Source organism: Lathyrus oleraceus, chromosome 4 (genome assembly GCF_024323335.1).
Source record: "Lathyrus oleraceus cultivar Zhongwan6 chromosome 4, CAAS_Psat_ZW6_1.0, whole genome shotgun sequence".
In the NCBI taxonomy this organism is placed as follows: domain Eukaryota; kingdom Viridiplantae; phylum Streptophyta; class Magnoliopsida; order Fabales; family Fabaceae; genus Lathyrus; species Lathyrus oleraceus.
This window is the reverse complement of record NC_066582.1, coordinates 182,480,716-182,495,324: the sequence shown is the minus strand read 5'-3', so window position 1 is coordinate 182,495,324 and position 14,609 is coordinate 182,480,716. Positions and strand designations below refer to the sequence as shown.

The 14,609-nt window shown below is 36.3% G+C and overlaps 1 protein-coding gene across 2 annotated transcripts; it reads right to left on the bottom strand.

Annotated features, from left to right (window-relative positions):
* Positions 1-8,529: 8,529 nt before the first annotated feature.
* Positions 8,530-10,274, bottom strand: LOC127074420 (probable WRKY transcription factor 15). 2 transcript variants are annotated; one of them, XM_051015735.1, is made up of 3 exons: positions 9,443-10,274; positions 9,176-9,304; positions 8,530-8,881 (listed from the first exon to the last, which is right to left on the bottom strand). In XM_051015735.1, the coding sequence occupies exons 1-3, from the start codon at positions 10,147-10,149 to the stop codon at positions 8,722-8,724; spliced, it is 996 nt and encodes a 331-aa protein (XP_050871692.1). In that variant the 5' UTR covers positions 10,150-10,274; the 3' UTR covers positions 8,530-8,721. The 2 variants fall into 2 exon arrangements, with proteins under 2 accessions (XP_050871692.1, XP_050871693.1); XM_051015736.1 differs by having other exon boundaries at positions 9,176-9,301.
* Between the last annotated feature and the right edge of the window lie 4,335 nt (positions 10,275-14,609).

Here is a 14,609-nt window from a genome sequence, read left to right as displayed (position 1 = left end):
TGTCATGTCTGAGTTTCTGGTGTGACATCCTTGTCTGACATTTCCCACAAAACTTTTCTTTCATCAATCTTCAATGTTGAAGTTCCTCTAGCAGATATAATCATCCTCATCCCTTCTTCTTTGACTAAGGTACACTTTCAGGAATAACCAATTTGAGAGCTCCACATATAACAGTTGTCTTTGGACCTGACTCCTTTCATGATCACTTCACTTTCTTTGTTAGTAATCAAACATTCAGTTTTAGTGAAGTTAACATTTAGACCTTGGTCACATAGTTGACTGATGCTTATTAGATTTGCAGTCAAGCCCTTAACAAGTAGGACCTTGTCAAGTTCAGGAGATCCAGGGCAATCAAGCTTACCTATCGCCTTAATTTCACCCTTTGCTCCATCACCAAAGGTTACATGGCTCATGGCATGAGGATGAAGGCCAGTTAGCAGGTCTTTGTTTCTAGTCATATGTCTGGAGCACCCACTATCAAAATACCAATCTTCTTTGGCTGAAACTCTGAAGGAAGTGTGAGTTATTAGACTTGTAAAATTAGTCTTAGGAACCCATTGCTTCTTGGTGACAGGCCTGTGATGTTTGGGTCTTGGTTGATAGTGAGTCTGATGATGAACAGAGCTAGGATAACCATACAGTTTATAGCAGAAGGGCTTTAGGTGGCCAAATTTTCCACAGTAATGGCATCTCCATCTTTGGTGTTTCCCTTTCTGCTGTCTTTCCTTCTGATGTTGTGACATATGATGTGACATCTCAGGTTTGATTTTAATATGGCCGCACTTAGGTTTGGATTTTGGTTTGCAACCAGTGTAACTACACTCAGGCTTAGATCTATTATACCCAATGCCAGATTTGTCTCCTGTTATTTGTCCAGTTTGGAGAATCTTGTCTAAGGAGTCAGATCCATTGTTTAACATTCTTACATACTTGGTCATCTCTTCTAGTTTAGAATTCAAGAACATAGCTTTAGTTTTTAACTTGGAGATGGTTTCCACATGCTCTGCCTTCTCATTCTCCAGCTGTACTATCACTTTCTTCTGGCTTTGACTTTCATCTAGCTTGGAATTCAGAACCACTTCTTCTGTTTTCAATTTGGAGATGGTTTCCAAGTGTTCTACCTTTTCATTCTCAAGTTGAGTTATTACCTTCTTCTGGCTTTCAACCTGTTTACACACCTCTGCACTTTTGTGACACAACTTTCTGTAGGTAGTGGCCAACTCTTCAAAGGTTACTTTATCATCACTTGAGTCTTCATCAGAACCCCATCTTCCAGTCAAGGCAGTCACCAAATTTGCAGACTCTTCTGTTTCACTCTCATCAGACCAAGTGGCAGCAAGACTCATCTTCTGCTTCTTGAGGTAGGTTCCACATTCAGTTCTAATGTGTCCATACCCATCACATTCATAGCATTGTACTTCTTTTCCTTCTTTTCCTTCTTTGGGCTTATCATCTAACCTTGTTCTTCTTCCAACATTGTTGGATTTACTGATGTCAGATGAGATATTCTTGACATTAGCCTTAGATCTTACATCCATCTTTTTCAACAGTCTGTTGAACTATCTTCCTAGCATAGCTACATCATTTGCCAGATCTTCATCAACATCCTGACTATTTTCCTCCTTTGTGTTTGACATGAAGGCTATGCTTTTGGTTTTCTTTTCAGAACCATCATTCATTCCCATCTCAAATGTTTGGAGAGAACCAATTGGCTCATCAACTCTCATGTTGGAGATGTCTTGAGACTCTTCTATGGTTGTCACCTTCATAGCAAATCTCTTAGGGAGTGACCTGAATATTTTTCTTACTAATTTTTCATCTGACATCTTCTCTCCCAGGGCTCCTGAGGCATTAGCAATTTCAAGGTTACTCATATGGAATTCATGAATATTTTCATCTTCTTTCATCCTTAAATTTTCAAACTTGGAGGTGAGCAGTTGTAGTCTAGACATTTTAACTCTAGAGGTGCCTTCATGAGTGGTTTTGAGAATGTCCCAAGCATCTTTAGCCACCTCACAGTTGTTTACCAACCTGAAGATATTCTTGTCTACTCCATTGAATATGGAATTCAATGCTTTAGAATTTCCAAGGGCTAGATCATCCTCCTCCTTGGACCATTGTTCTTCAGGCTTCTTGTCAGTTGTGGCTTCTCCTTCCTTAGTAATTACTGGATGTACCCAGCTTGTTAACACAGCCTTCCAAGCCTTATTATCCTGAGATTTTAGGAAAGCTACCATTCGAGGTTTCCAATAGTCATAGTTAGATCCATCCAAAATTGGTGGCCTGTGGACAGATCCTCCATCTCTCTCCATAGTACCAGAAAGTATTGTCCCTAGATCTCACCCAGAACCAGAGCAGGATGCCTGCTCTGATACCAATTGAAATTCTGGTATCAGATATGAGATGTCGAAGGTAATGTCATGACACTAATATTTGATTAAAACAAACAGGATAAAGATAAAGAGTAGTAATGCAAAAGACACAAGCAATTGTTAACCCAGTTCGGTCCAACTCACCTACGTCTGGGGGCTACCAAGCCAGGAAGGAAATCCACTAAATAGAATCAGTTCAAAGACTCTCAGTACACTTCAACAAGTTACAGTCTTTCTCACCTAATCTCTACCCGTGTGATTTCTACCTAAGCACTCTTAGATATGAGAACCCACTCACTCCCCCTCAATCACACCTGTGATTTAAAGCAACAATTCCTTGTGAAAAGAAGACATTCTTCAATTACACACACTTGATTTTACTTAGCAGTTTCAATCAAGTAGACACACACTTGATCTTGCTTAACAGCTTTGATCAAGTAGACACACACTCTTGCTTACAAGCTTAGAGTGACAAATTTACAACCCACAAATCAGACCAATTCAATCATCTATGGATGAATTGAATGGCTTACAAGTCTCAGGACTAAACAAGACACAAAACCTTATATTCTCTCAATATTTCGCTTAGTATTGGTTGTGTATCAAATCAGGTTTTCCAAGTCCCTTTTTATAGAAGCTTTCAGTTGGGCTTGGACATCTTGAAAACCCTAACACTATTTTCTAATTAAATCTTCTCATGATAGCTGATTAGATCTCTTTGAAAAATAAGTAAATCAGGTTGTAATTAATGATTGAATGCGCCTGCAAATCAGATCTTCAATCATACATAGATTGCCATTAAATGCACAATCACATAACACATAACATTCACCCTGAATGTTTGTGTACAGGATGTCATGACATCGAGTCTGACATCCTGGAACAATCCTGCATAATTCGATTTATAATTTCCAGCAGGTACATAATATCAAATGTCATGACATCGTGTATGACATCCTGAAACAATCCTGCATAATTATGTTTTTAAACTCCAGCAGGTACATAGATATCTTATGTTAATACATCACATGCAACATCTTGTGAACACTCTTTGTTTTTACCAAAATTGCTGCCAACACTTAGAACCAACATGTTATAAACTTAATAAGGCCTCTGAGCCTGTCTTCCATTGCAAGGGAAACACGCACACTTGTATTTTTTGACATATATATATATATATATATATATATATATATATATATATATATATATATATATATATATATATATATATATATATATATAGTTTTTTATTTTCTTTTGCTTAACTCGTACCTTTGTTTATAGAGTTTGAATCTTTATCCTTGAATTTCATGCTCGAATATTATTGGACGTCTTTAGGGACCATGTCCGGCCAAATATCGGTACCCCTTCCCATGTCCCTAGGTCTAAACCTGATTTAAGGTTCACGATAAAAGGGAATTAAAAGATAACATAACTAGGTGGTTATTCCATCGCTTATTTATTCCTAGGATTGGAGTTGTCCTTTGTTCAACCACTTTCATTTGTTGGTTTTGTCCACGGTATCTTCTTGGTCGAAGGACGGATGCCCATATCTTTAAGTTTCTTAATGAAAGATGCCACATTGATTTCCATAGTAGTGGATTCCCCTTCTTTCTTATCTTGTTGTAAGTCTTGAAAAATCCTTTTAGATTTTTTCAAGACTACATTTATGGTAACTTGTTTGCCATGAACGTTATGATTTTTCATTTTTAAATGAACTGAGGAGGCCGTTGCTTTTAGCATCGCTATAAAGGGACGTTCTAACATACAATTGTACACACTTTGGCATTAGACAACCAGGAATTAGGCGTTGGCAGTTCTGGTGTTTCTCCCTTCTCTGAGAGTAACCACTAGCTTCATGTATCCCCATGGGCAAGTCACAGTGTCGTTGAAGACATGCAAATCTGAACCTTCAAATGGCAATAGATTCTCTTTCTTTAGTCCCATTTTTTTAAGAGGTCGGTGTACATAATATCGCAAGAACTACACTCGTCGATCAAAACTCGGGATACGTCAAAGTTGGCTATGATCACTGTTATTTCCAAATGGAATATCTTGTTTGAAATTCCTTACACCTTCTCATTGCCTAGATTTTCGAGGATCGGCTTTCTAGGTTTGTGGTCAGAGTGTCCCCTTCCTTTTTTCTTTTGGATATTAATTTAACAATCTTCCTCTCTACTGTGCCTTTGGACGACATGATTAACTAGGGTGCCCCCAGTTATAAGGTTGACATATTGACGCTTGCCGTTATGTCCTTCACTTTCTTCACTACATGTCTCTTTACCGTTTTCCCCCCGGCTACAACCTCGATTATCTTCTTGGAGGATTGTCTTTTATTTTGAGATTTTTCCCTATTCCTCTTATCATATTTGGTATATTTATATAGCCTTCCTTTCTTGATAAGCTCTTCGTTCGCATTCTTGAGCTGAATGCAATCGCTGGTATTATGGTTATGGCTTTTATAGAAACAACAATATTTTGATCTATCAGTTCGAGCAAATTCTTTGACTGGATACATGTTTCTTATCCCGACTTCTTTAAATTTTGTGTTAACACACTATGTAAGGATGCTTTTGCGGGAAGTGTTTAATGGGGGTGTAGGAGTCAAATTTTGAGCAATGCCTTCGCTCGTGCTCTTCTAAAGATTTTCCAAATTCTTTTTCTACCGTTTAGATGGATCCAGGGATACTTATTCCTATGCCTCCTCCTCCAACCAATAGTTTCTCCTCATATTTAACGTATGGTGTAGCCATACTTAATAATTCTTCCAGACTATGGGCTTCTTTAAGACCAGTTTTTTCTCAGAATGTACGATCAGGTCAGAGTTTTTTTTTGAAGATCCAACATTTGAGACTTTCATTCGTCCCTGTGATGGCTACTGCTACCTTGATGAATCGATTTATATATGTGCGTAGAGTTTCTTTCTTGCCTTGAGTCACTTTGTTGAGGGAAACCACACTCACTAGTTGCTTTTTCTGGAAATAAAGTGGGATGTAAAAGTTTCACAGAACTTGGAGCAAGGATTTATGCTTCCGTCGATGAGGGATTAGTACCAGTTTCGAGCAGATTCTGTTAAAGTAAGTGTGAATAGTTTTCATTTATGTTTTTGCTCGTGTGTTAATAGTCTAGATTGTATGTTTGACGTGTTCCCCGGGGTCTCCATTTTTGTTGTAATCTTATAGTTTGGGGGGTTTTCCAAGGATCATGGAATCATGTTGTCTAAGATATGAGAACTTAGAGGATTCTTTTTCTTTGGTGGAGCCGAAATGGCTCCTTTTATTCCTTTCTTCCTTGCCAACCGACAGGCTTCTAGAGGGGTGTGAATGCTCTTTCTCCCTTCAGAACCGAACAAAGGTGTGTGTTGCCTGCATTCCTGACGACTTGGGGATTTCTGGAGCTCTTCCTGATCCTTCATTGGTCCCATAACTTTATGCCAAACCGCTTATTGGACGATGTAGTTCTTTGGTGAGGCATTGTGCGAGCTCTCTTGTATTCGATTGATCTGTCCACAATGGCCTGGGAGTTTTTTTGTTGGATCATCTGAAGTATATCATTCAACAACTCGTGAGCAACCTCCAATCCTAATTTGGCTTTTTAAGAGCCGAAAATTATGGAGTGTTTTGTGTCCAATGGCTATTGGAGGTGCGTCTAGTCTGATGGATGGTCTGTCTATGTGGAACTTCGAGGCATTCACTACGAGTGAGGGAAGTTGAAGAGTTCCTTGGAGCGTCTTCGGCTGTAGAGAGTTTGATTGTGGAACAATAGGAGTAGACAAAGGAAGGTTTCATGTGATCCTAGTGGCTACAATGGTCTGTTGTTAAGCGATGGAATTGGTTGCTTTTTACACTGCCATTGCTTGACAATTCTTGTGAGACGAATTTGGTTGCAAATTTAGTGAGATTGACTTGGTAATGTAGATTTATGCTCCGATTGTAATAGATATAGATTTGAGATCAGAAGATAGTAATAATCATAGATATTCGATATTGATTTCCACAGACGATGTCAATGTTCTGTGCGAGAATGAAATGATGATTGGATATGTAAATTGAATATTATGTTACAGTGGAGTTTTGATTCCCATGTGGTGGACGAAGCTAACCTGCAAGACTGACACTCTAACGCGCAAATTAGTGCATATAATAAATAGTGTATTTTTCAAATGGAAGTGAATGTATCAGAAAATGACACACTAACTCTATTTTTATAAAGGAATTTATTTGTATTTGAAATGTGAAAAGAAAACGTGGAATGTGGATGATTGCAAGATGAATTTGACGGTATTCAATGAATTATTCCATAAAGTCACGTGAAATTACTTAGGACTATCTCTTATATCTCTGTCATGCTTTTAGTATTTGGTTGCACATCCTCCTAGGAATAGGCAAATGGCCCAGAACAGGGCAAACTATAAGTAAAAAAAATGATCTCTTTGACTTGAGTTGAGTCCTAAGAATAATCGGATTTACAAATACTTAGAAAGACACTCATTCTCAAGTTGAAGTATTTGATTACAACTTTGAACCAAATAATTATATTTATATTTTATTATGGATCTAAACTTAACTTTGATTAAGTTATTCTTTGAATTTTCTGATCTACCCGTACACAAAAGAGAAAGATATATGATTTATTTTATTTTAATTTTGGCACAATGTATGTAATTTATTTACATCTATGACAAATTTGTAATATTATTTCCTGTCATGATAGTGCCAAAAACTCTTGATTGCTTCAAAAGGGCCACTTGTATTACTCTATTCACAATTCCAATAATTGGATTGACATTTTTACCAATGGCCAATTAGAATGCAAAATATGTAGTTTTGCTACAATTCAAAAGAGTTGCACAACTTTAAAGCTTTTCAACCAATAAGCAACAAAACACTTCAAAGTGCAAATGCCGCTACTATTTCGTACTATGAGAATCACGAACACTGAACTTGTTCAAATGATTGCCACAAATGTGTTCATACTTCAATCAAATGGCATAGATTTGGAAGCTATTACACAATTAGATTAACTTGCAAGAAGCAACGTGAAGAAAAAACAAGAGAGAAGATTGATGAAGTAGTATATAGTTATTTTATATGCATGATTGAGGCATAGCACATGCGTGTAAATAATGAAATAGATAATGATGAATGAAGAAAGAGGGACCTATGTGTAGAACAAAGTTGACGTTAAGGCAAAGGCAAAGCAAGCAAAAGAACAAATTTGCAAACAAATGTAGGACCCATTTTTTCAGTGATAAAACTTATCAATTTCACACCCACCCATTTTGACTTTGCCATTGGTTTTCCCACAAGAGTCATTCAACACCTTCCAACCTCTCTTCAATGCACCTCATTTCCTATACCCAACCTTTTTCCTAAAATCCAAAGGGTACAAACCAAATCTTTTTCCATTCAATAAATTATTATAAACTTGTTTGTATACAACAAGGAGTATTTATATAGCTTCGTCAAGTTAATAAAGTTTTAATACTGTTTAATGAATCGGTTGCGATAGTCTCATTTTGGACTTTGAATTCTCTCCTTTTTTTTTCCACTTCATTCTTCTCTTTCCTCTCTATCTCTCTCTTAATCTCACACAACTATTCTCTCTCTAAAACAAAAACGATTTTATAATAATGAAATAAAAAAGAAGACAAGTGAAAAAGAAATGAGAGAATTCGAATCCCTAATTTTACTATCCTAATTGCTCTATTTTTCTTTCTTTGAAATTTTTATGAAACAAATTTATACATTTATGATTACATCCAATGTAGCAATATCTCCCTTTGTGTAGATTTGTTAAGTCGACATATAAAAAAACCTAATGATATTAACTCTTTGATTTTCCCAACTCACCACCCACTTTGATTGAATGATTTGATTCACACGTTTAGCCGTCCCAACTAGCAACTTCCAACCTCTCTTTCTCTTTCAATCTTTTTAGTCAACCGTTCAGTACACGACATGTCCCTCCTCTTCTGTTCAATTCTTTGACTAAGTCCTTTTCATTGCTTTTGTTTTTTCACTTTACTCTTTTCACAATTTCAAAGAAAGAGAAAAAAAAAACCCGTTGAGAGAGCATTATTGAAAAGTACTACTAGTAGATGAGAATCCAAAGATAAATAAAGTCACTAAATAAAGCAAAACAAAAATCAAAATAAGCAATAAATCCCACTTTCTTTTGTTTAACTTTGAGATTCAATTTCACATTCAAATCCGTTTACCAAATCCACCACCATCTTTGACTCTTTTGTACCGGGAAATTAAACAACCACTAAATCTGCATTAATTCTACAAACCATATCCATCAATTTCCATTTTGAAAATGCTGTAACAACATTAAATTAAGATTAAGATGACTCTAAAATGAGATTAGTTGCATCTGCTGCAGAAAGTGAGTGATTGTGTTCTCCTTCATAGGTTACCACCAACATAGATGCATCATCAAGTGCTCTCTCTACATGTTTTCTTGCTGGACAACCTCTCACACTACTGCACTTGTAGTATCCTCTGTTCATTTTCAACAAACATAATCAAAATTCATCATAAATCAACCACTTCCATGTATTCAAAAAAATAAACTAATAACAAGCATTAGCAATAGCAAAAACGACCGCAACAAAACGGTATCGGCACCCGTAAACCTCTATACCGATACTGTAATTTATGGTTTTTAAGTTAAAATAACAAATTATGTTAATTCATACGGCGGCAAGATAGTGTTACAACACCTATACCGACCGAAATCGTGAAAGCTCTTTCTTAAGCATTCATAAATATGAGTCAAAAATTAATTTAAAGTACCTTGGATGAGGTGAACCCTTAATAGGTTTCTGTCCATATTTTCGCCAAGAGTAATCATCTGGTGGAATATCAGCCATCTTCAAGCTGATAGCAGGAACCCTAACAACCCTCTTCAATCTTAATTTTCTACTGTAACCATAACAAGTAAGAGCCCAATTCAGAATATAAGAATGAAAATCTAAAAACAAAATGTTTTTTGTTTATAAACAGAAACTGAAATATAGGGTTTGATTCCTTGAAGAAAGTTTGAAGATTTCATTCACATACCTTTTTTTGGAACAATGACAGCGGCTAGATGAACTACCACACTTTCCAGAACCCAGAGTTTCAGAGCTACACTTTCTTTTCATGGAAGAAGAAGACAGTGGTGGCTTACCAATAGATGAAACATGAGAAAGATTCGTGATCTGAAAAGCTCCAGCCGGCGACGAAGATGACGGTTGCTGTTTGTTGTCTGTGTCGCCGGTGAGTGAGGAAATGAATGAATTAGCAGCGGATGAGTATGAAAAGTTAAGGGTTTTCGATGAGTCGTTTCTCTTGATTATAGCGCGGTGAAGTGTTGTTGTTGTTGTTGGTGGTGGTGGTGGTGGAATCTGTTGAAGAGGTGTAGCGTTGAAGATTGTTCGTTCAGAAGGTTGAGTTTGAGGTAAAGGAGCTTTTCTGAAACGAGCGTGCCCGGTTCTGGTTTTTTCGAGAAGTGAAATAACACGTTTGAATTTGGAAACAGCGATGTCAGCGACGGCTTTGCAGTCTCTTTCAATTTCCATGGAAGTGTTGTTGTTGTTGTTGGGATTTGAAGGTGAAAAGGAAGATGAAGATGAAGAGGTTTGGTATTTATGGCGTGCTTCAGAGAGTAATTTGATGAGTTTCTCAACGCTTTCTAAGCCCGAAGCAGCTTCTTGGACAGCATTTTCTTCGGCTATGGAAGTGAAAGTTTTGGCTGTGTTGTAACCTGTCATGAGTTTTACTGCCATAGCTGGAGCAACAAAACCATCAAAGAAAAAGGAAAGAGGAGAGAGAAAGAAGAAACGGGTGAGAATAAAGAGGGGAGAGAGAGTGTTGACAAAGAAAAGAAAAAGAGTTATGTTTATGACTTTATGTCATGGAAATGTTTGTTTTCCTTAAAAAATTAATTATATTTTGACTACGAGTACTTCTTGAAAAATGCTCTAGAGATAGAGTACATTTTAAGTGTTTAAAGAAAATTAGGTTTTATGGGAATTGTTTTTTATTGTATTGGAAATTAAAGTGTTTAAATTTTTTTGAAGAGTAATTTTTCATATTCGAAATTTTAGAAGTGTCCTTATTTTTTAATATATTATTTTATTAAATTATTTTTGTGTCTCTTTTTATAAAAAAATAATTTAAAATTTAAAATAATGTTGTTCTATTTAGTCTCCATATTGAATTAGTAAGAATCGTTTATAATTTGTTTTTATTTCTCTTATAAATGAATAGTTAACGGAGAATCAATAAATAAAATTGTTTTGATTTAGATTAAGGTTCAATCCACTTTTATATGGCAGATTAAGATACTTGGGTAACTACTGCAATATATACCTATGATACCTATGATGATACGAGATTATTACGATTAATTTGTCAAATGTAGTAATATTTCATTTTTAATAAGCATATTTTTTATTTTATTTTAGTAAAATATTTTTTATCACGTTTTCTAATAATAATCATGGTGAAAAGTGATATGTGATTTTTTATATATTTTTATGTCACTTTTATAGCGGTAGAAATTCCAACCATGGTGAAAAGTGATGTCTGGTCATGGATTTGGATCTCATTACTAAACATTTTTTTATTTTTTTACTTTTTTTTATGCCACTTTTCACCACCGTTGGAATTCAATCAATGATGAAAAGTGATGCCTTCTTATTTTTATTTAAAGATATATAATGTTCTTAGTCCATTCACTTCTGCCTTATACGTACTTAGACGGACTTCATTTTATGCCTCCAAACTTCTTCCATTTACGTAACATTATTCCTCCACTAAAACAAACTGGAAAACATCATTTCTTCCATAAACGAAACTCAAAAATATTTCTTCTATTAACGTGTTTCAGAACTCCGTCATCTCTTCTCTATTTATAGGAAATGTGTTGGGATTCAAATACGTGTGAATTGGATCTGAATTCGTGTGAATCAACTTGGAAAAGTTCAAATCCAAATCGTGTGAAATTTTGGTTCCAAACTCGTGATTTTGGAGCTTTTCAAGCCGTTTCATGGTGTCATCAGACATGTTTGGTCATGGGAAACAAGTTTGCACGTGTGAGAAGTGGTCCCAAGTTGGTTTTGGCATATTTCCACATTATAGGTCACGGTGCAAAATAGAGTTCAAATCACCATGTTCATGCTTAGGCCAAATCTAATCCACTAGTGCGTTTTTTGATTTTCTTTGAGCCAAATGATCACTTTATGGAGTAGAAAAAGATGCAAAAAGAATCAAGTCAAGAGGAGATTTGAGGTGAAAGTTAGATGCTTATGAAGTTGAGGTCGTGACCTGGTTTTTAGGCTGGGCAATTGGTCAAGCACTTTGCAGCATGTTTGGTCATTTTGAGGCCCTACATTCATAACACCATAACTTTTGATTCCCTCGTGCATTTTGAGCCAAACTTGGGCTAAATGATCTTTGACATAAGCTTAACAAAATTCAAAAGTAATGGGATCAAAAGAGTGCTTAAGTTGAAAATGGAAAAGGTGGAAAGTAGGGGTCATGGCAAGGTTTTGATCCATTTTGGAAACTTGGTCCTTTGTACAAATGTGGTCCTTAATGAATGAATTAATATTTAACCCTTGAATCAAAGTTGTAGAGGATCCCAAAAGGACATTTGGCTCAAAGAATCTTATCATTTGGATAAAAAATGAAGGAGTTATGGATTTTGGACCAAAGATATGGCATGCTTGCAAACTAGGTCTAACCAACTTGTACCCCTTTGTGCAAACTTGATGTTTTCTTGCATTCCAAGCCATGATGATGGTATAATGGGCAACCCTTGATGAAAACTTGATTAGGGATTGAGTGATCTTGAAGAAGCTTGAAGATTGGGTGACGTGGCATGAAAATAAACACATGAACCACTTTTGAATCACATGGAGCAAACTTGCATTTCCCTTTACCAAAAGACTTTGGTCTTGCCTTGATTTAAAGCATGATCAACTACATGAGTAACAAGAAAAAACAAGTCCCATCTCTCAGTGAAGTTAGGGTTAGTTGATAAACAAAATAAGATGAACCCCTAATGTTAAGATACAAACCAATAATGTGGCCATGTTTGTGATTCCATGACCAAATGCAATAGTCATGCATGATATGATTTGATGTATGCAAATGAATTATGAAAAAAAGGAAAAAAAAGAGGGTAAATTTTGGGGTTTGATAACTGCCCCTATTTAATCATCTTTAACCTGAAGGTGCAAATTGTGTTAGCTTTTTGGGTGTTCAAGGTGAAAGAGGAGTAAATACAGAAGTAACCGAAAATTTTCCCGAGGAAAGGGAGTTGCAAGGAGAAACAGATAAACTGGGTGGTTGGATTAGCTAGGGGTAAACTGAAATATTCTGTTGGGGAGATAAATTAGCTGCAAAATGAAATGCTTGATATACATGATTGTATGATTGCAATGCATGACTTGTTTATGTATGATGCGTATGCAATGCAGTAGTGGATAGCAGGGTAAGATTGGTTTGGTGAAAGATAGACTTCGACTCGTCGGTACCTACACCAGAGAATCTACAAGGAAAATCTTCCAAGTTACCAATGCTGCTGGGAAAATCCTGCTGTTGAGGACTACCATCTGGCTCTGCTTGGGGAAAAAGGATGCATGACCCAAGTGAGAAGCAGTTGAGACACAAGCGTACGACAAGTGCTTATTGTAGACTACTGATAATTCACTAGGGCATTTTAAACAATCAAATGAATGCATAAAGTTTTTCTTTTGATTTAGATTTTTATTATTCTCAAAGTTTTATGGCATTATGCAATCAAGATTGACAGTTATTTTGCAAACAAAATGCGGAAAAATAAAAAAAAATGAGAATTTACTGAATAATGACTGAATTTTATTGATAGTGGAAAATTTTGTACATGTAGAGTGTGTACAAGGATGCAAAAATACTTAAAGAGGAAATTGCAAAAATTTAAAAACAAACTAAATGGCAATGGGAAATTTGTTTGACTTTCCACTGATCACAACATTGGTTGTTATTTGTTGTAGCACTGAGCTCCAATACTTTGCTTTTATTGACGGTGATTAGATTGATCTGATACCGTTGGAGGTCAAGCTGAGGGTGAGAACATGCTCAAAAGATCACGTCAAGATATAATCAAATTCCTTTATCCCTAACTTTTGTGTTTTTTATTCTTTTATCCACCGGGATGCCATTTTTTCCCAAGTCGCCCTTTTGGGTTTTCAAGTTAGCAGGCTTATATCTTTTTTTGTTTAAGCCCTAACTTTTGCATGGACTTTTTTTTGGTCCATCGGGATAGCCATTTTACCCTAGATTGGTTATGATGAGCACTAATCTAGCGGGCTTTATATTCATTTTTTTTAGGCATAATATTTTTCACTATATCTGAGTTTACCAGCATTAGCAAGTCATCCCCATCCATTATGGTGAGAATGAGAGCCCCTCATGAGAAGTACTTTTTTACAACAAAGGGTCCTTCATAGTTGGGAGTCCACTTTCCCCGAGGATCCGAGTGTATAAAAGAAAGTCTTTTGAGTACAAGCTCTCTGGCTTGGAATGAGCGAGGAAGAATCTTCTTATCAAAAGATCTCTTGAGGCGTCGTTGGTACAACTGACCATGGGAAATGGTTGTCAAGCGCTTCTCTTCAATGAGATTCATCTGATCATATCGGGACTATACTCATTCGACTTCATCGATGTCTGCTTCCATGATGACCCTCAAATAGGGGATCTCAACTTCAATAGGTAAAACCGCTTCCATTCCATATACTAGAAAATAAAGAGTTGTCCCAGTAGAAGTACACACTGAAGTTCTATAGCCATGTAGAGCAAATGGAAGCATCTCATGCCAATCCTTGTATGTCTTGACCATCTTCTGGATGATTTTCTTGATGGTCTTGTTAGTTGCTTCCACGACACCGTTCATCTTGGGCCGGTATGGTAAAGAATTGTGATACTCGATTTAAACTCTTGACATAACTCACTCATCATCTTATTGTTGAGGTTACTATAAATATCAGTCATAATCTTGCTATGAAGCAACTTCAACCCATTTCGTGAAGTAGTCAATGGCAATAAGGATGAAACAATGACCGTTAGAAGCTTTCAGCGTGACCATTTCAATCATATCAATGCCCTACATAGAGAAATGCCAAGGAGAAGTCAAGACGTTCAATGGAGTTGGAGGAACATGGATCTTATCACTGAAGATTTGGCATTTGTGACACCTCTT

What these genes read in the sequence shown, in the direction of transcription:
- LOC127074420 (XM_051015735.1), bottom strand. Translation starts at nt 10,149, where the DNA reads ATGGCAGTAAAACTCATGACAGGTTACAACACAGCCAAAACTTTCACT. An exon ending in TGTCATTGTTCCAAAAAAAG is followed by an intron (nt 9,305 to 9,442) that starts GTATGTGAATGA and finishes TTATGGTTACAG; the next exon opens with TAGAAAATTAAGATTGAAGA. An exon ending in AAGGGTTCACCTCATCCAAG is followed by an intron (nt 8,882 to 9,175) that starts GTACTTTAAATT and finishes GAAAATGAACAG; the next exon opens with AGGATACTACAAGTGCAGTA.